Here is a 20455-nt window from a genome sequence, read left to right as displayed (position 1 = left end):
GAACTCATCAGTAGAGTAGGAAACCAGTTAACAGTTTAAAACTCATCTAAGGATGATAAATATCTTATAAATGTGAAACCCAGTCCAACTCTTTTTATATAACAGATATAAACATCCATATTTACAAACTTAATAACTTCAGTTAAGTTAAGTTAAGTTAAGTTAAGTAGGTCTGGTTGGTTTGCAGTGGGGCTGAGACATAAAAGGTGGTGTCATCGGCGTAGAAACAGACATTACACTGCTAATATTGGCACAGTAATCAACTGAACAGTATCAAAACACAGGTGCTGCAGAATTTTTTCACAATTAAATATAAACATAATTTCATTTTTCTCTCTAGGAAACAGAACAATCGAGTGTTTCTATAGACCGAATCTCCTTGTTGTTTACCTTCTACTTCCGGGTAGAAAACCAGCACCTAATTTGAATGAGATCAATAGTAACGAACGAAAGTTTAGCTATATATCATATTTTTCACGCCCTATCACCGTTTAGACAAATCTGAAATGATTGAAGAAACATTACTATTTCTGTGTGTGTGTTTTGTGTTGCTATGTGTTGTATTTATTCAGTTTGGGGGAATCACAGAGTCTAGAAAGCATCAGTGGCTCAGCTGACAGGGACAGCTAACGGTAGCTAAGCTAACGGTAGCTAGGCTAACGGCAGCTAAGCTAACGGCAGTAGCTAAGCTAACAGCAGGACGTCAGCTGTTAAAACCCTCCCGTTGTGGGACACGACATGAAACTACTCCAGTTAGCTCAGTCATGTTGGAACTCAGATATCCGCTGGAGAAAATATTTTTTCATGGAGCGTTTATTGAGTCACTGAGTTATTAAAGTTAAACAGGTAGCTAACCGTTAGCCCGGCTAATCTATGATAACCATGACTAATTACAAAAACATGCACACAGAAATAGTAATCCGGTGCATATTCTCATTTGTCCAGGTCATAGTATTTCAAAGGAGGTTAAATCGAAAGCAACTGGACTTAGTTATTTGTCTAGGAAGACGAAAACAAAAACATCAAGTTCACCAGAGAGGATGTCAAGGACAATAGTCTGCCTTTCTTAGATTGTGACGTCCATATGAAAAAGGACAGTAGCCTCCACATTGGGGTATACAGAAAACCCACACATACAGACCAATATCTACTTTTCGACTCTCACCACCCTCTGGAACATAAGCTTGGTGTTATCAGAACTTTGCAACACAGAGCTGATAACGTGCCCACCAGCTCACAGGCCCAAGGGGCAGAACACAAGCACCTGAGAGGCGCCCTCACAACTTGTGGTTACCCTAACTGGACCTTTGTGAAAACTGCAGCTGCTTCCAGAAAGAAAACCAGCAAAGTGGTTGAGAAAGAAAGACAAAACAAGAGAAAAAACATAGTCATTCCATATGTGTCTGGAGTATCAGAAAAACTCAGGAGGATCTTTAACAAACACCGTATCCCTGTGTATTTCAAACCCAGCAACACACTCAGACAGAGACTGGTACATCCCAAGGACAGAACACCACACACCCACAAAAGCAATCTGGTGTATGCAGTCCAATGCAACGAGGAATGCAAAGACCTCTACATTGGAGAAACAAAACAACCACTGCATAAACGCATGGCCCAACACAGGAGAGCAAACTCCTCAGGACTGGACTCTGCTGTCCATTTACATCTCAAGGAGAAAGCCCACTCCTTTGAGGACAGCAATGTCCAAATCCTAGACAGAGAGGACAGATGGTTTGAAAGAGGAGTTAAAGAAGCCATTTTTGTAAAAGTAGAAAAACCTTCCCTCAACAGGGGAGGAGGTCTGAGACACCACCTATCTCCAATTTACAATGCTGCCCTTTCATCCCTTCCCAGGAGACTCAACAATCTAGCCTCAAAGAACAACTACTGTTCACAAGTGGCAAGTGACTCCAACGACTGTCGATAGAACACAATAGGGCACTAACGAAGTCAAAACCAACTTCCCACCAACGACTGTCACTCCAACGACTGTCGTTGGCACTTGGAGCACAAAAGGGAACCAGTGACATCATCACCCTTGTGAAACGCCCACACAAGAGGTTAAATAGTGAGTCTCCACACCAGATAGTTGGACCAGTCCCAGCCTGGTCAGCTGCGTACATGAACTGATGAAGCCTCTTGGATGAGAGGTGAAACGTCTTCCTAGACAAATAACTAAGTCCAGTTGCTTTCGATTTAACCTCCTTTGAAAAAGAAATAGTAATGTTTGTCCAATCATTGGTTTTATAAACTTTACAGACATCAGATTAGTCTAAACGGTGATATAGTGACATGAAAAATTAGATAAATATAGCGAAACTCTCGTCTGTCACTATTGTTCTCATGCTGGTTTTCTACCCGGAAGTAGTTGTAAACAACAAGGAGATTCGTCCTATTTGATTTCACTTCTAGACATGAACTAAAATGCCGCCGGGAGTCAAGTCATGGTGGAAAAACACTGATTCTGTTGTTGGTGTGTTGATAATTGACATGTATTAATAATGTGTACAAAGATAAGACTTTAAAATACAAGAGTTGAGAAGTTTTTATTGGACTTCAAACATTGATTCTTCTGCTGTGTTTTTCACAGAGATTCAGAGAAAGTGGGTCACACTTTCATGTTGTTGCTTTGGAGATAACCAGTCGTGTTTTATCTCGGCATCACACACACACACACACAGCGCTGTGATGAAACCGCTGCAGAGCTTCACGTTGACTGGTGGCCGTGGTAACGCTGATGTCACCCTGTGTGTGTGTGTGTGTGTGTGTGTGTGTGGTTGTAACAGACCTGCAGGCCGTGGGCTTGAAGAAGGGGATGTTCTTCAACCCCGACCCGTACCTGAAGCTCTCCATCCAGCCGGGGAAGCACAGCATCTTCCCCTCGCTGCCGCACCACGGCCAGGAGAAACGCTCCGGGGTGGTGTGCAACACCGTCAACCCACAGTGGAGCGCAGAGGTACACACACACACACACACACACACACACACATAGCCTACTTGTGACACAAATATGATAACTCTACAAATAAAAATCAGTTTTTCTTCCTTTGTGATACTTTACCATCATTCAAACACTTCCCCGTCTTCCACTTCCTCACCAAAGATATTCAATATATAGAAAGATCCTCCATGAGCGGCTCCAATGATAGAAATGGTTTCACTTCCTGTCTCTCTAAATGGGCGTGGCCAACCGTCACCACCTCGTCTGTGAACGTGTGTGTGGATTTATACAATTTGTAGGTAGATGAAAGTGAGATATTTATATTTTCTTATGATAACATTAAATATTTACACTACTAACAGTCATATTTAACATGACAGAAATAATTTAAATCATTTTCACGGGAGTTTGCGGCCGTTTGTTTGAAAAAAAAATTGTTTCAAATCTGTGGAGAGTGTGTCGTAGAGACAGAGACAGGTCTGGAACAAAGTGGATTTTCTCCTGATGTGTCCGTCTGAAAGTTGTCATTTTGGTGTCAAACTGTTCAGAAGAGATGTGGCTTGTGAAAAATGAGTCCAACATTTACTTCAGTGACTGTGGGGAGAAAGGACAGACCATAATCTGTGTTCACGTTAAATAATTGTCCCATTGGAGTCAATACACTCCAGGCTGCCTCTGGTCTCCCTAAAGGGGCGTGGCCGAGCAGAAGCCTAGTGACATCATACAGGAAGCTGACTCCTCATTGGTTTATAAACCGTCTTTGTCCTCACTAAAGGCTACAGCATCAGTCGGTCGCCATGTTTGATGTGTACGGTTACCATGGTGACAGATGCTGCTCTCATCCAGCTCAAAGTTGATGGAGGAGCATCTTTACCTGTGTGTTAGAGATGATGAAAGCTGCAACAGAAACTGTTCCCATGTCAGTCTGAGATTTTTAAAACGGCCTCCTTGAAACAAAACATTAATTTGAACTTTTTTATTTTCTTGGTTTGTTGTTCGGACTATAGTTGATTTTAATCTCTAATATCAGTTCTGTTTTTAATGTTTTAATGAACTGATTACATATGCTAAACATTACTGACAGATACATAGTGAAGTTAGGCAGGTAAATCGACTTTATTTGTACTCATCCTACAGGTTGTGATACTGTGGAAGTAGTGCAAGTGAATCATGTAGTAAATAAGACTTAAATTCAAACTGTAAATTGTAAGTTATTGTAGATTTTATTTCATTTTTGTTATGAGAAAAGTTGCAGTTGTTGATGTTTAATATTTAGGGGTAAGAACCAAAAGTTGACAGATGCAAACAATGGATCTCAACATGTTAGAAATGTAATGTAATCTTAATTCTCTGATTATTGAATTGTTATGTAAATGTCCATTGATAGGTTCATAATACAAACCCAGAGCAGAGGACTGTGCAGCAGAGACCGGGGGGTGGTGGGGCTTTAGGGGCTTCTTTGGTTTCATTAGTTGGAGTAAGAGGATCAATGTAATCCATGAAAATCATGTTTGCTTTGTGGAAAACAAGATCAGCCAATTGATTTTCTCATCCAGGACTTTTTCTTGGAAAACTGTGAGTTTCATCACTCGACAGTCGGCTGTTGGCAAAAAAAAAAAAAGGCTTTAAATAACATTAAACTACAAAGATCAGTGATCCTGATTCTATTACTTCGGTTAAAGTGGAGAAATTCCCACATTATTGGAAATCAATTGATCATCAATGAGTTCTCAGCAGATGAAAAATGGCTGAGGAAGAATTCATGACAAGCTGTGTGAAAAAATATTGTCCTGAAATGCAAAAAAAAAGCAAATTTAGGATTAAAGTTTCTATTATTACTTTTTAGAAAATGCTGTATATATAAAAGCTGTACCAATAACAAAAAAAAGTTATATATTTGCATATTCTTTAAGCCTAGTGATTCTCTGTCATTGTTTCTTAGTAATTTAAAGATGCATCAGTTGAGTTGTGGCCACTAGAGGGCGCAATAAGAAACAGGGCAGCATGCATGTGTATTTATAAAGTAATTAACAAGCTAAAACTGACTTTTAAAATCATTACAAGTGTTTTCATTATAAATTCAGTTTTTGCAGCAGTGGTTGTTGATCAAAAAAAAGAGCAGCTTTTACAGAAATAGATTTGTAGTGTAAATTATAGATAGAGATTTCTGTTCATCAGATTTTCTTGTGCACTTTTTTCTCTTTTACTGCGCAGCTGAAGTTTCAAGACGTTTGCTGAGCTGCAACTTTACGTCCAATTAGCAAACTTCTCTCTGGTGTTGTGTCAATATTTGTCTGTGCACAGCTGATTCAGTCAGTTTTTAGAAGCCAGAGAGAAAGCGTTTTATTTTGAAGAGCCTCGACGGCAGGTGACCCAGATTTAATGTAGCTCAGTTAACTCACCTTTACTTTGGTTTCTCTGTTTGAGCATCAAATAAAAAATCATTATTGGTGATCAGTTGTGTGGTAAAACTGTGGTTGAATAGTTAATTGGGTGAAAACATGAATCTGAGGACGGGTTTGGACCGTAACAACACAACACACACAGTGGAAATGACTCAGAGCTTTGTGCATAAACGTTGAGCTGTTTTCAGTCCAACTATTGTGTCCCTGAGGAGACACCGTACGCGGGTCTAATGCAGCGTCCCTCTTGGCAGCAGCATCCACATCCACTCAGCTCAAAGCCACTTCTCTCGCTCCAAACAGCTCCCGTGTTGAGTGGAGCTGGGCTCTGCTTGGCAGTAATGCTCTGTATTACTCTAATGGCTCTCTGCAGTCAGCACGCCGGCCGTACCGTACTGTACTGTACCGCGCTGCAGGCCGCCGCCCGCCACTCTGCAACATTTCACATAATAATGAAATAAAATGATGAAATGTTACAGCAGCTGCAAAGTGTTGCCAAGACGACAGCTGATCCATGGAAACCTGTACGCTGCTGGAAAAGTGTGTTTTTTAGAGTACAATGTGTCTTCTGAATAATTAATGCAGGGTTATATTTACCTTCACTTGCCAGTATGTCAGAATCAGATCAATGTCGACCTTCATTAATGTCACTGTATCTGTCTGGTGATGATGGTGAATTTCAACTACTTACTTATTTCTACATTTGACGTTACCATGGAGATCTGTGTCAGATCTGTTGAGAAATCGACAGGTCTGGAGCAAAGTTCATTTTCTCCTGATTCATTATTCTGAAATTTGACGTTTTCATGTCTCAATGTTCAGAAGAGATGTGTCTTGTGAAAAATGAGTCCAATATTTACTTTAAGTTACTACGGAGCGAAAGAATCGACCATAATCTGAGCTCACGTTCACGTTCAAGATCCTGCTGTTGCTGCTGCTCTCCTAAAGGGGGCGGAGTCATGGTATGCCAGTCTCCTAAAGGGGGCAAAGTCACGGTCTGCTGGTCTCCTAAAGGGGGCGGAGTCATTGTCTGCTGGTCTCCTAAAGGGGGCGGAGTCATGCTCTGCTGGTCTCCTAAAGGGGGCGGAGTCACGGTCTGCTGGTCTCCTAAAGGGGGCGGAGTCATTGTCTGCTGGTCTCCTAAAGGGGGCGGAGTCATTGTTTGTTAGTCTCCTAAAGGGGGCGGAGTCACGGTCTGTTGGTCTCCTAAAGGGGGCGGAGTCACGGTCTGCTGGTCTCCTTAAGGGGGCGGAGTCACGGTCTGCTGGTCTCCTAAAGGGGGCGGAGTCATTGTCTGCTGGTCTCCTAAAGGGGGCGGAGTCACGGTCTGCTGGTCTCCTACAGAGGGCGGAGTCACGGTCTGTTGGTCCCCTAAAGGGGGTGGAGTCATGCTCTGCTGGTCTCCTAAAGGGGGCGGAGTCACGCTCTGCTGGTCTCCAAAAGGGGGCGGAGTCACGCTCTGCTGGTCTCCTAAAGGGGATGGAGTCACGGTCTGCCGGCCCCCTAAAGGGGGTGGAGTCATGCTCTGCTGGTCTCCTAAAGGGGGCGGAGTCACGGTCTGCCGGTCCCCTAAAAGGGGCGGAGTTATATAGAAACCCACGTGACACAGAGACAGGAAACTTACTCGTAGTGGAGCGTCTTGGTTCTTAAACTGTCTTTGGTTAAAATCTTTTTGTCCAGTTAGCATCTCTTTGTTAAGGTTGCTAGTTTGCTTGTGACTGGCAGTGGCTGATTGGTTGGTTGGTTGGTTGGTTGGTTGGTTGGTTGGTTGGTTAGCGGTGGTCTCAGGTTTCAGCTGCATTTAGCTCCACCCCTCATCTCCACAGGTCATCAGGATTGGTTCCTTATTTATTTATTTAAGGAGGACAATGCACATTAATGAACATAATAAAATATAAAAGTGCCAGTGTTAGCCTTAGGTTTGTGACGTATTAAACTCTTTTCCAGACTGTACTCAGCTAGAGTTCAGGTGATTCAGGTGTTTTTGGCAGCGGAGACTTCAGGCTCAACAGGCCATTTCTCCTCTGTGTTTTATTTATTTTCACTTTTGACGCTCATTTATTTTGAAAGTCTGAAAGTTGGAGGATGTCAGTGTGCAACGTGTCGGTGCCTCCAGTCCGTCCAGTCAGTGAGCCGCTCCACCTCAGGCTTCACTGAGGTCGGCTAATGGGCGTATTTGCATGTTTTGGGGGGAAAAAAGCCAGAGCAGTTACAGTGGAAATATTCATAGCCTAATGTGCAGAGAGAGAGAACATGTAAATGTAAATCCCTCCTCCTTCGGTCTCTTCACCTTTTTTTTTAATAAATGTCCTGTAAATGTAATGAGATCAATATGAATCCAATTAAAATGACCTTTATGACCACGAGCCGATCGATACCTCTCGTGTGTGTAGAGAGAGAGAGAGCTGCGTTCAAACCTACATGTTCCTCATTACGTGACTCGCTGTCGGTCACATGACGGCGAAGGTCGAGTGAAGTTTCCATCATCATCCACCGTTCTGCATGTGAGAGAGTCGCTGTCGGCCTCATCAGGGGAGAATCTGACTCGGCTTCTTGCACATATAGACATGAACTGAGTGTGTGTGTGTGTGTGTGTGTGTGTGTGTGTGTGTGTGTGTGTGTGTGCACGTGATCAATATGATGATGTACGACAGCTGCTGCAGCTCTGAAGCTCCTGAAGCTCCTGAAGCTGAACCAGTCACTGTCGATCTCTGACTCCAGACAGACACAGAGACACGCTGACTTGACTCCAGAGGGAATTCATTAAACTTTATAAGGAAGTCATGTATTTTTTAAACATTTTTGTCTTTAATGTTTTCCCTGTTTTTAACACACACACTCTCTCTCTCTCTCTTATATTCGTGAAAGCACTTTGAGCTGCATCCTGTGCATGAAAAGTAATTTAAAAATCAAGTTTGAGAGCTCAACTCTGCAATAGAGCTGCATTTTAACACCAGACGTCATACATGGCATTTAATCAATTTGCACTCAAAAAAATATTAAAATGATGGTGAACAAACATGTTTCTGTACATCTGCAGAATACGAATTGTCGGCCCGGGGTTTTCAAACAGCAGCTCCTGTGATTTGGAGTTGGCACTTTGATTTATTGCAATATTGATTATAGTGTGTTTCCACTGATTGTGCAGTTTTACAACTTAAAGAAATAACACAGAAGAAACACAAACAAATTCACAAAACATCTTCATGAGATGCAAATAAATTATAATATATCATTTTATATGGTTTTATATTTCTATATTTGCATTTTTTTCTACCTTTTTTTATCTTACAATGCTACTGTAAAAATCTAATTTCAGAATCATAATCAGAAAACACATTTATTGTGTGCATAGAATAAAAAGAAACACAAGTTAAAAACACAGTTTAACATGAAGCAACAACACAAATAAATACAGTACAGTACATACAATACTAAATGCGGACATTAAAAAGTGGGATAAATAAACACAGTGTTTTTAATTTAGTGTCTCAGTCAGTTTCTGTATTTACAGCTCATGTGTTACCAAATTGACACCAATGCATTTGTTCTTTTATGTTGCATAGTTTTGACCTTTCAAGACTTTTATTTTGAAATATCAAACGTGACGCTGGCGATCGATCCGTCCTCCAGCTCCGCTCGTCAGCACCGGTGAAAATATTTTTAGCTTGTTGTGACTCGCTGACGTTAAAGTTTTTATTCCTGTAGATTAAAGTCGTTTCCTCCACTTTTAAACTTCAGTTCATTAGAAGAATCTTTTAAGGATCTATTTCTGCTCAGAGGGATGTGACTGTGTGGACCGACCGGGAAATGACACGACGACATTCAGAGTTTATTATATTTCAACTGTAACAAAGATGTTAGAAAGTATAAAGTACGGTGGCCCTGAGCGGTCAAATCACACAGAAAATGACCTCATAAGTGGCTTCATCATGTCCTTAGAAACACTTCCTGTTGCAGTGAAGTGTCTGGAGACATTTGACTCCACCAACTCAGACGAATGTCCCAAAAAAAACCAGAAAATAAAGTTCCTGTGTTTTTATTAAATCTAACAACTGAAGCGTTCCTGGTTCGTCTCATATATATATATATATATTTTAGTTTTATGAAAGTAGAAAGTGTTGTTGATCCATAAAGAAGGAGACGAGGAGCTGAGGACGTTTCTGCCTCAGTGGAACCAGAGTCGTCGTTAACGAGGAAACAAACGTCACAAACCAACATTTAGTTTCTGCTGCTTCAGACTTTAGATTTATCTGGTTGGTTTAAACTAAACCTCCACTTTCCCTCCATCACACTCCTCTACTCCTCTACTCCTCTTTATTCTTCCCTCCTCTCTCCTCTTTTCTCCTCTCTCCTCCTCTCTTCATCTCCTTCCTCCTCTCTCCTCTTCTCCTCTCTCCACCTCTCTCCTCTATATGTTCATCTCTCTCCTCCTCTCATCCCACTCCTCTTTATTCTCACCTCTTTTCTCCTCTCTCCTCCTTTCTCCACCTCTCTTCATCTCTCTCCTCCTCTCTCCTCTTCTGTTCATCCCTCTCCTCCTCTTTCTTCTTCTCTCCTCTTTCCTCCTCTATCCTCTTCTGTTCATCTCTCTCCTCCTTTCTTGTCTCTCTTTTCTCTTTATCCCTCTCCCCCTCTCTTCATCTCCTTCCTCCTCTCTATTCTTTCCTCCTCTCTCCACATCTCTCCTCCTCTCTCCTCTTTTCTCCTCTCTCCATCTCTCTTCATCTCTTTCCTCCTCTCTCCTCCTCTCTTCATCTCCTTCCTCCTCTCTATTCTTCTCTCCTCTTTTCTCCTTTCTCCTCCTCTCCATCTGCTTCCTCCTCTCTCCTTATCTGTCCATCTATATCCTCCTTTCTCCATCTCCTCTCTCCTCCTCTGTTCATCTCCTCTCTCCTCCTTTCTCCACCTCTCTTCATCTCTCTCCTCTCTTCATCTCCTTCCTCCTCTATCCTCTTCTGTTATGTAATCTCTCTCCTCCTTTCTCGCCTCTCTTTTCTCTTTATCTCTCTCCTTCTCTCTTCATCTCTCCTCCTTTCTCCTCTACTCTCCATATCTTCTCTCTCTCTCTCAGCCTCTTTATTAGTTTCCCTCCTCCCTCCCCTGTCTGCTCCCTCCTGGCTCTTCTTGTAAATTATTCACTCCTCCTCCTCTTCCTCCTTCTTTATCACCCTTTGCACTGATTGCCCTGCCTCTTCTTCACCCCTTCTCCCCCTCCTCCTCCTCTTCCTCCTTCATCACATACAAACAGATGCTCTCTCTCTCTTTACATTTCTCTCCCTCTCCCTCTTTTCATCCACGTTTAATGTTTGATTTTATCTCTTTCATCTGTCGTCTTCATCTGTAGATAAAGAAAAGAAGAAAACACACAGGAGCATGTATTTATTACCAACACACACACACACACACACACACACACACACACACACACACACACACACACACACACACACACACACACACACACACACACACACACACACACACACACACAGCAGTCAGTGGACCTTCTATGTTTACTTAGAGAGAAGAGAAACACAGTGTGAAACTCACTGACACGTCTTATTATCATGTAATTATCATAATTAACAACAAGAAACACCGATCGGTCGTGATCGTTAACAGATATTAAGATGATAAACTTCAATGAAATGAACCAATTTAGGAAAAATAATAAAAACTTACTGTATAATATTACATTAAAGCAGCATAAACATCCAGCTGTTAGTACATGGGCGCGACATAAATAATATTCAGCCTGGTTTTGTGGCGTTTTTTCAAGGTTGCACCAGTGTGTGTGTGTGTGTGTGTGTGTGTGTGTGTGTGTGTGTGTGTGGCTATTTTGGGATTAAAAAAGGCTCAAATCAGCGTCTTGTTTGTTTGCCAACATTCATTTAGAGACAGAAACAGAAACAGAGGAGCTGCTCTGAGAGCCGCTGCTGCTTCTGTTTCCTCTGAGCTTTATTTTGAAAAGGTGTCGGCAAAAGCCTCCGCCGAGGATTTGTACGGTTCAGTCCGAGGCTCTGAAGCAGCGTTTAAGAAGCTTGGACGGTGATCAGACCCCCACTGAGAGGGAGAGAAGGAGAGAAGGAGGGATTATTTATTTCATTCAGAGCAGTAAAGCCTCCTGCAGCCTGATTGGCTCGGAGGAGAAAGGAGCTTCTAAATGAAGTGGGTGCAAAGCTGTGGAGAGATATTTTAATCCAGCGGAACAGAGGAGAGTCAATAACAGAGAGAGAGACAGTGGAGGTGTTTGTTGCTGCTTCACAGGAGAGAAGCTGAATAAATATAAACAATAAGCAATAAATACGACATAATAATATCAAATCTGAACATGTTTATGTGTCGCATGAGGACACAAATCTCACTCCAACACCTGGACACACCTGCAGCCAGAGGCTCAACGTCTCCAGTGTTTCTGCAGTTTCTGTTTTGGATTTTCTTTTTCTTTTTAAACACTGTCTTTATTTATATTTTACATATTGGAACCACACATTCTGTATATTTATTGCAGTCCAGATCAGCACACATGCCAAGAACACAAATAAAGAAACAAAATAACCAGATTGAATGAATCAAAAAAACAAAATCTAATCTACAGAAATCTAAAAACAGGACATTAAACAAACAAAAGTTACATTCATACACTGATTTGTGCTCAACTGTCTTCATCCACAAGCTCCAGATCTTTTACAAACAAAGCAAATGGTCCCAAACTTTTTTCAAATAACTCTCTCCTCCCTCTCTCTGCATGTATGAAACATCTGCCTGGCTGCAGTTGACGAGCAAAAAAACACATATCTATCATCATCCATCCCCTTTTTAGGTGAACTGTACCTGTGGCTCTTGGGATATATAACCATAAAATGAAAAGGGCAGAATCCATTAAAAGATTTTTTTTAAATATTGTTTTAGGTTTTTCTTATTTCACCATCACCTCCTTGTTTGGACCCATGAGCTCTGGCTTTATAACTTTGGTTATTTACAATATAATAACACTGAAGTTATTTGGTTTTTATGGTTTTTGAACCAGACTAGCATCACAACACATATGGAACTGAAATATTTCAACAGAGTGATATGAAACTCTCTATTTCATTTTATTTATTGTTTGTTTGACAAGGACAGTGCACATTAATGGACAATTTGTGACAATTTAGCTCGAAGCTGATTTCCATCTGTAGTCCTCACATTAAAGACAGAGAGACATACCATACAAAAAGATAACAGTAGGAAGCTACCTGCATAAGTATAGAAAATCATATTAGCAGCAGTTACAACAATAAGAAAACGGATAGCAACCTGCATAAATATAAGAGAGGACAGAGTGCTAGCAGCATTTATATCAGTAAAAGATAAGAAATAAGAAAACAGATAACAATGCCATGCAGCGCTGCATAAATACAAGAAAAAACAGAATATGAGCAGCAGATTCACAGTAAAATTACAGTACATTAAAGTGCTAATCAATATTTCATTCATGGGTGTAGATTTGGTGAGACAGTAACCATTCTTTAAGCTGTTTTTTGAATGCATTAAAAGTAGGACTGTCTCTAATCGGGGTTGGGAGACTATTCCAACATGTGCTGCTCTTCACCGTTACAGTTAGGGTCATGAACCGTCAGTCTGACCCAGTCTGACCCGTGTCTCTGTGTGTCCAGAGGTTCACCTTCGTGTCTCTTCCCACCGACGTCCTGGAGATCGAGGTGAAGGACAAGTTCGCCAAGAGTCGACCGATCATCAAGCGCTTCCTGGGGAAACTCTCCGTCCCCGTGCAGCGGCTGCTGGAGAAACACGCCATCGGGTAAAAACCAGACCAAACCACCAGACGAGGAGTTTAGTTGAAGGAATGAAGCCGTTCAACATGTTCACTCCTCTTTCTCTTCTCTTTTCTATCTGCAGAGATCGGGTGGTGAGTTATTCTCTGGGTCGCCGGTTACCGACGGATCACGTCTGCGGTCAGCTGCAGTTTCGCTTCGAGCTGACGTCGTCCATCCACCCAGGTGTGACATCATACTCACTGTTCACCTCACTAACGCAACTAGTGATGTCACGATTATTGATTTTTTTTCTTGGTACAATTATTGTCAGAGAAATAATCACAGTATTACGATTATCATGATTATTATGCATTAGGAAAGGCAGCTTTATTTATATAACGCATTTCATACCAAGGAGCAACTCAATGTGCTTTACATTAAAGTAGAAGTGAGTGATATATTTGTGTTAATATAAGTCTTAAATAGTTATATCTTCCGACAGCAATCACTTACATAGAGTGTTTGGTCTGAAACACGGGTCTGTCAGTCCCTCTGCTCTGCTCTGAGCCCAGGAGAAAACTTTCCTTGTATCCTACAACCTTTATCCAATGAGGAGAGAGAACGGCATGCAGGGCTGTGTGTGCAGCCAAGGAACGCCGTGAATGTGGTGACGTAGGGACGAGGACTGTTATGGTGCGTTCAAGGAAACTCGTGTTTTTCCGACCTGTGAAGTGGTACCAGTTCGATCTGGTACGAGTTCACGGGTCAGAAGTTACGAGTGGCCGTTATAGTGACTTTCACCGGTAAAACAGGTCGGAAAAACACGAGTGGGTTGCCTGGAACGCTACAAAGTCGTAAGTTGTGACTTGAAGCTGTAATTTACGGTTTCAAAAGCCTGCCTGGAACGCAGCATTAGCGAAAACCACCGGATCGCTTACTTCTGCTTTAACGTAATTTAACCCAGTATCTGTGCCGTCATTGAGTCAAGTCTTCCTCGACTCGGTCACTGTCGTTTTTTTTGGACAGTGACGGTATTTTTGGAAGTAATCGTGACTCAATCTCTAAATGTGATATAATATAATATAATATAATATAACATGAACTGCCGCTGTGTCTCTGCCTGTTGCTGTGTCTCTGCTCCCAGATGATGAGGAGATCTCTCTGGTCATCGAGGCCTCCTGTCCAGAAGGAGGCGACGCCGCGCGGCTCAACCACGTCGCCGAGGCGCCCGATCCCCATGACGACGACACCATGAGCGTCGGTCCAGACATGCCCGAGCTCCCGCTGGACGCTCCTCCTCCTCCTCCTCCTCCTCCTGACCCTGAGGCCTCCCCACCTCCTCCTGCCTCCACAGCTGAGGAGGAGTCAACACCTGCAGCACCGCCACCTGAGGAGCAACAGGAGGAGGAGGAGGAGGAGCGTGGAGCAACGGAGGAGGAGAACACAGTGAGGGAGGAGGAGCAGGAGGATCAGGAGGAGGAGGAGGAGGGGGCTTCAGCTCCACAGCAGGAGGAGGAGGAGGCAGAGGGAGTGAAGGAGGAAGGAGAGGAGGCGCAGACAGAGGAGTGTCCACCACAGAATGAGGAGGCGACAGAAGGAGGTAGGGCAGAATAAAATCTTCATTGTAATCTTTTCTTTTCTTTTACTTATGAAATTTTGATATAACATGTTGTTACAGCAGTAGGTAGTATACAGAGCTGAGGTCTAGCTCTAGACAGTCCATACAGACAGATAGATAGATAGATAGATAGATAGATAGATAGATAGATAGATAGATAGATAGATAGATAGATAGATAGATAGATAGATAGATAGATAGATAGATAGATAGATAGATTGATAGATAGATAGATAGATAGAACGATAGAACGATAGATAGATAGATAGATAGATAGATAGATAGATAGATAGATAGATAGATAGATAGATAGATAGATAGATAGATAGATAGATAGATAGATAGATAGATAGATAGATAGATAGATAGATAGATTGATAGATAGATAGATAGATAGATTTTTTATTTTATTTAGCCTTTATTTAACCAGGTAAAAGACCCGTTGAGATCGAGATCTCATTTTCAAGGGTGACCTGGCCAAGAGGGCAGCAGCACACGTCGTCAACATTATAAAATACAAAATACATTACAATATTACATTATAATAAATAGGGCCATGTTACAGTAGAGGTTAAAACAAAAGGTGCAGGGAGCAGGAGGTCATGGTGACAAGGTTGGTCAGCAAAGGCACCGCTCAAATGATTTTTGTTGTCGGACCTTTAAGAAGTGACGAAATACACCAAGAGATACAAGTTTAGATAAGATACTTTATTTATCCCGAAGGAAATTCAGTTTCTCAGCTGCACAATAAACAACATCATTCAACAGCAAGACATAAAATAGTAAAAAATTAGTGCATTGAGAACAGAATAAGTAAAAAAAAAAAACAATATAGATTACGTATGTGTCTGCACATGTGTCTGCACATGTGTCCATATTTGTCCGTCATGAGTGAACAACAGTCTCATCTTGTAGCCTGGCATGTCACAAAGTCACAGAGTGGTCCAATCGACAGAGAGCAAAAGTCCAGTTGTACTCATTAGAGCGTGTGGACGATCTGCCAAAGTGCAGAAATCGTAGGATCGTCTGCATGGATGTATCGTCTGGGGGCACATTCTATAAATTGCAGTTCTATGCTGATGATAAAATCGAAATCGTGACTTTATTTTTAAAAAATCGTGATATGATATTTTATTTTTCCCATATCGCCCCCTACACCTCTAGAAGGAGGCGAGGAGGAAGCAGCTGCGATGGCGGCAACAGAGGAGGAGGAGGAAACGCAGCCGAAGCCGAACTCTGACGGGCCGGCGGAGGAGGAGGAGAACGCCGTCACCTCCCAGGACGCTCCGGCTGCTCCTGCAGAACCAGGAGAAGGAGCGCTGCCGCAGGAGGAGGCGACGGAGGGAGGAGGAGGAGGAGGAGAGAGGAGAAGCCCCGCCCCCTGCGCCTGCCAGTCCCTCCTCTTCTCCAACTACAACTCCTCTGCTCCTTCTCCCACCTCCTCCTCCTCCTCCTCGCGGCGTAAGACCCGGCCCTGCTCGCTGCCGGTGTCGGAGCTGGAGACGGTGATCGCCTCGGCGTGCGGCGAGCCCGAGACGCCGCGATCGCACTACATCCGCATCCACCACCTGCTGCACAGCCTCCCCTCGGCCCAGCACAGACCGCCCAGCCAGGAGGAGGACGAGGAGCACGGAGGAGGAGGAGGAGGAGGAGAGGGGGAGAATACCAACAACATGGACGACACCACGTCCACGTCTCCGACTCTGAAGACGTCGAAAGACAGAGACGAGGAGGACGATGACGACGAGGATGACACCACACAGTCGCCATCACAGGTACAAATCGGTTCGATTCAATTATACAATGCATTGCAATGCATTTTGATGCATTTTGATGCATTTTCTTTCATTTCAATGAATTTCGATGCATTTTCTTTCATTTCAATGCATTTCGATGCATCACATCCTCAATTTTATTTACATCTTCACTGGCCTCACAGTTTGATTTGATCACGATTCACCAGTCTACGATTCGGTTTGATTCGATTATACAATGCATTTCAATGCATTTCGATGCCTCTCAATGCATTTCGATGCATTTTCTTTCATTTCAATGCATTTCGATGCATCACAGCCTCAATTTTGTTTACATCTTCACTGGCCTCACGATTTGATTTGATCACGAATATGATTCACGATTCACGATATGAGTCTACGATTCGGTTCGATTCGATTATACGATACATTTTGATGTATCTTGATGCATTTCTATGCATTTTGATGCATTTTCTTTCATTTCAATGCATTGCGATGCATTTTGATTCATTTCAATGCATTTCGATGCATTTTCTTTCATTTCAATGCATTTCGATGCATCACATTCTCAATTTTAACATATTCACTGGCCTCACAATTTGATTAGTTATATTTCACCAGTCTGCGATTCGGTTTGATTCGATTATACGATGCATTTCGATGCATTTTTGATTAATTTCAATGCATTTCGATTAATTTCAATACATTTCGATGCATTTTCTTTCATTTCAATGCATTTCGATGCATCACATCCTCAATTTTATTTACATCTTCACTGGCCTCACAATTTGATTTGATTACGATTCACCAGTCTACGATTCGGTTCGATTCGATTATACGATGCATTTCGATGCATTTTTGATTAATTTCAATGCATTTTGATGCATTTTCTTTCATTTTAATGCATTTTGATGCATCACATACTAAATTTTATTTACATCTTCTTTGGCCTCACAATTTGATTTGATTACGATTCACCTATCAACGATTCGGTTCAAATTCGATTATACGATGCATTTCGATACATCTCGATGCATTTCAATGCATTTTGATGCATCTCGATGCATTTCGATACATCTCGATGCATTTCAATGCATTTTGATGCATTTCAATACATTTCGATGCATCACATCCTCAATTTTATTTACATCTTCACTGATGTTTGTTCCTCAGGTCCCGGAGTGTCCCGGCCCCTGCTGCCGTCGGACGCTCCCCCGCAGCCTCTCCATCGAGCGGCTGTCTGAGCTGAACCAGCTGCTGGAGGGGGAGGGGGGCCACACCGCCGTCCGGAGGATCTCCCCCTCCTGCCCGGAGAGCGAGGAGGGCGACTCCAGCACCGGAGGAGGAGGGAGGAGAGTCGTTGGCGGCGTCGCCCACAAACCGCCAGAGAACGACTGTGAGTTCTGCGACACTTCCTGCTACAGCACCTCCTGCTACAGCACCTCCTGTTACAGCACCTCCTGCTACAGCAACTCGGGCTACGAGGGGCGCAGCCGCTTCTGCAGCCACACGCGCCTCTCCTCCGTGGACAGCAACCGGCTGTCGGGCAGCACCGTCTTCTCCTCCCAGGACGAGGACGAGGACGAGGAGAGCGCCTTCGAGCCCGAGGGCCAGGAAGCGGGCGGAGGAGGAGGAGAGAGGAGGAGGACGGGGAGGTGGAAGGAGGCCAGGAGGGGAGAGCAGGGGGAGGAGGAGCCAGCCGTGGCCGGGCCCAGCGACAGGAACCACAGCGGTGAGATGAAACCTTCTTATTGGCTGTCTGCTGCACTCCGCCTCCGTCTGTCTCGTCGTGTTTAATGTTGTTCGTCTAAAAAACACCCGAGAGTGACGTCAGAGTGACGTCAGAGTGACGTCAGAGTGACGTCAGAGTGACGTCAGAGTGACGTAAGAGTGACGTCAGAGTGACGTCAGAGTGACATAAGAGTGACGTCAGAGTGACATCAGAGTGACATAAGAGTGACGTCAGAGTGACGTCAGAGTGACATCAGAGTGACATAAGAGTGACGTCAGAGTGACATAAGAGTGACGTCAGAGTGACATCAGAGTGACATCAGAGTGACATCAGAGTGACATCAGAGTGACATAAGAGTGACATAAGAGTGACATCAGAGTGACATCAGAGTGACATCAGAGTGACATAAGAGTGACGTCAGAGTGACATAAGAGTGACGTCAGAGTGACATCAGAGTGACATCAGAGTGACATCAGAGTGACATCAGAGTGACATAAGAGTGACGTCAGAGTGACATCAGAGTGACATCAGAGTGACATCAGAGTGACATAAGAGTGACGTCAGAGTGACATAAGAGTGACGTCAGAGTGACATCAGAGTGACATCAGAGTGACATCAGAGTGACATCAGAGTGACATAAGAGTGACATCAGAGTGACATCAGAGTGACATAAGAGTGACGTCAGAGTGACGTCAGAGTGACATCAGAGTGACGTCAGAGTGACATCAGAGTGACATAAGAGTGACGTCAGAGTGACGTCAGAGTGACATCAGAGTGACATCAGAGTGACATCAGAGTGACATCAGAGTGACATCAGAGTGACATCAGAGTGACATAAGAGTGACATCAGAGTGACATCAGAGTGACATAAGAGTGACGTCAGAGTGACGTCAGAGTGACATAAGAGTGACGTCAGAGTGACGTCAGAGTGACATCAGAGTGACGTCAGAGTGACATCAGAGTGACATAAGAGTGACGTCAGAGTGACGTCAGAGTGACATCAGAGTGACGTCAGAGTGACATCAGAGTGACATAAGAGTGACGTCAGAGTGACATCAGAGTGACATCAGAGTGACGTCAGAGTGACATCAGAGTGACATAAGAGTGACGTCAGAGTGACATCAGAGTGACATAAGAGTGACATCAGAGTGACATAAGAGTGACATAAGAGTGACATCAGAGTGACATCAGAGTGACATAAGAGTGACATCAGAGTGACATCAGAGTGACATCAGAGTGACATAAGAGTGACGTCAGAGTGACGTCAGAGTGACGTCAGAGTGACATCAGAGTGACATCAGAGTGACATCAGAGTGACATCAGAGTGACATAAGAGTGACATAAGAGTGACATCAGAGTGACATCAGAGTGACATAAGAGTGACGTCAGAGTGACGTCAGAGTGACGTCAGAGTGACATCAGAGTGACGTCAGAGTGACATCAGAGTGACATAAGAGTGACGTCAGAGTGACATCAGAGTGACATCAGAGTGACGTCAGAGTGACATCAGAGTGACATAAGAGTGACGTCAGAGTGACATCAGAGTGACATAAGAGTGACATAAGAGTGACGTCAGAGTGACATAAGAGTGACATCAGAGTGACATAAGAGTGACGTCAGAGTGACATCAGAGTGACATCAGAGTGACATCAGAGTGACATAAGAGTGACATAAGAGTGACGTCAGAGTGACATCAGAGTGACATAAGAGTGACGTCAGAGTGACATCAGAGTGACATCAGAGTGACGTCAGAGTGACATAAGAGTGACGTCAGAGTGACATCAGAGTGACATCAGAGTGACATAAGAGTGACGTCAGAGTGACATCAGAGTGACATAAGAGTGACGTCAGAGTGACATCAGAGTGACATAAGAGTGACGTCAGAGTGACATAAGAGTGACGTCAGAGTGACATCAGAGTGACATCAGAGTGACATCAGAGTGACATCAGAGTGACGTCAGAGTGACATAAGAGTGACATAAGAGTGACGTCAGAGTGACAGAGTGACATCAGAGTGACGTCAGAGTGACATCAGAGTGACGTCAGAGTGACATCAGAGTGACATCAGAGTGACATAAGAGTGACGTCAGAGTGACATCAGAGTGACATAAGAGTGACGTCAGAGTGACATCAGAGTGACATAAGAGTGACATAAGAGTGACGTCAGAGTGACATAAGAGTGACATCAGAGTGACATAAGAGTGACGTCAGAGTGACATCAGAGTGACATCAGAGTGACATCAGA

At 43.3% G+C, this 20455-nt stretch overlaps 1 protein-coding gene across 1 annotated transcript in view; it reads left to right on the top strand.

Annotated features, from left to right (window-relative positions):
* The window catches only part of LOC311003471 (E3 ubiquitin-protein ligase HECW1-like), a gene marked incomplete at both ends in the record, with an annotated part of 108328 nt that overhangs the window by 34548 nt on the left and 53325 nt on the right, over positions 1 to 20455 (top strand). Inside the window, 6 exons of the mRNA XM_083995238.1 lie at positions 2790 to 2959; positions 13008 to 13150; positions 13249 to 13349; positions 14251 to 14526; positions 15889 to 16499; positions 17652 to 18210. Coding sequence (XP_083851364.1) covers positions 2790 to 2959; positions 13008 to 13150; positions 13249 to 13349; positions 14251 to 14526; positions 15889 to 16499; positions 17652 to 18210 — 1860 coding nt within the window. The remainder of the gene's footprint in view (positions 1 to 2789; positions 2960 to 13007; positions 13151 to 13248; positions 13350 to 14250; positions 14527 to 15888; positions 16500 to 17651; positions 18211 to 20455) is intronic.

The sequence above is a fragment of the Trachurus trachurus genome (genome assembly GCF_905171665.1).
Source record: "Trachurus trachurus genome assembly, chromosome: 20".
NCBI lineage: Eukaryota > Metazoa > Chordata > Actinopteri > Carangiformes > Carangidae > Trachurus > Trachurus trachurus.
Note: the sequence above shows the minus strand (reverse complement) of the source record. Positions and strands in the feature narration are given on the sequence as shown.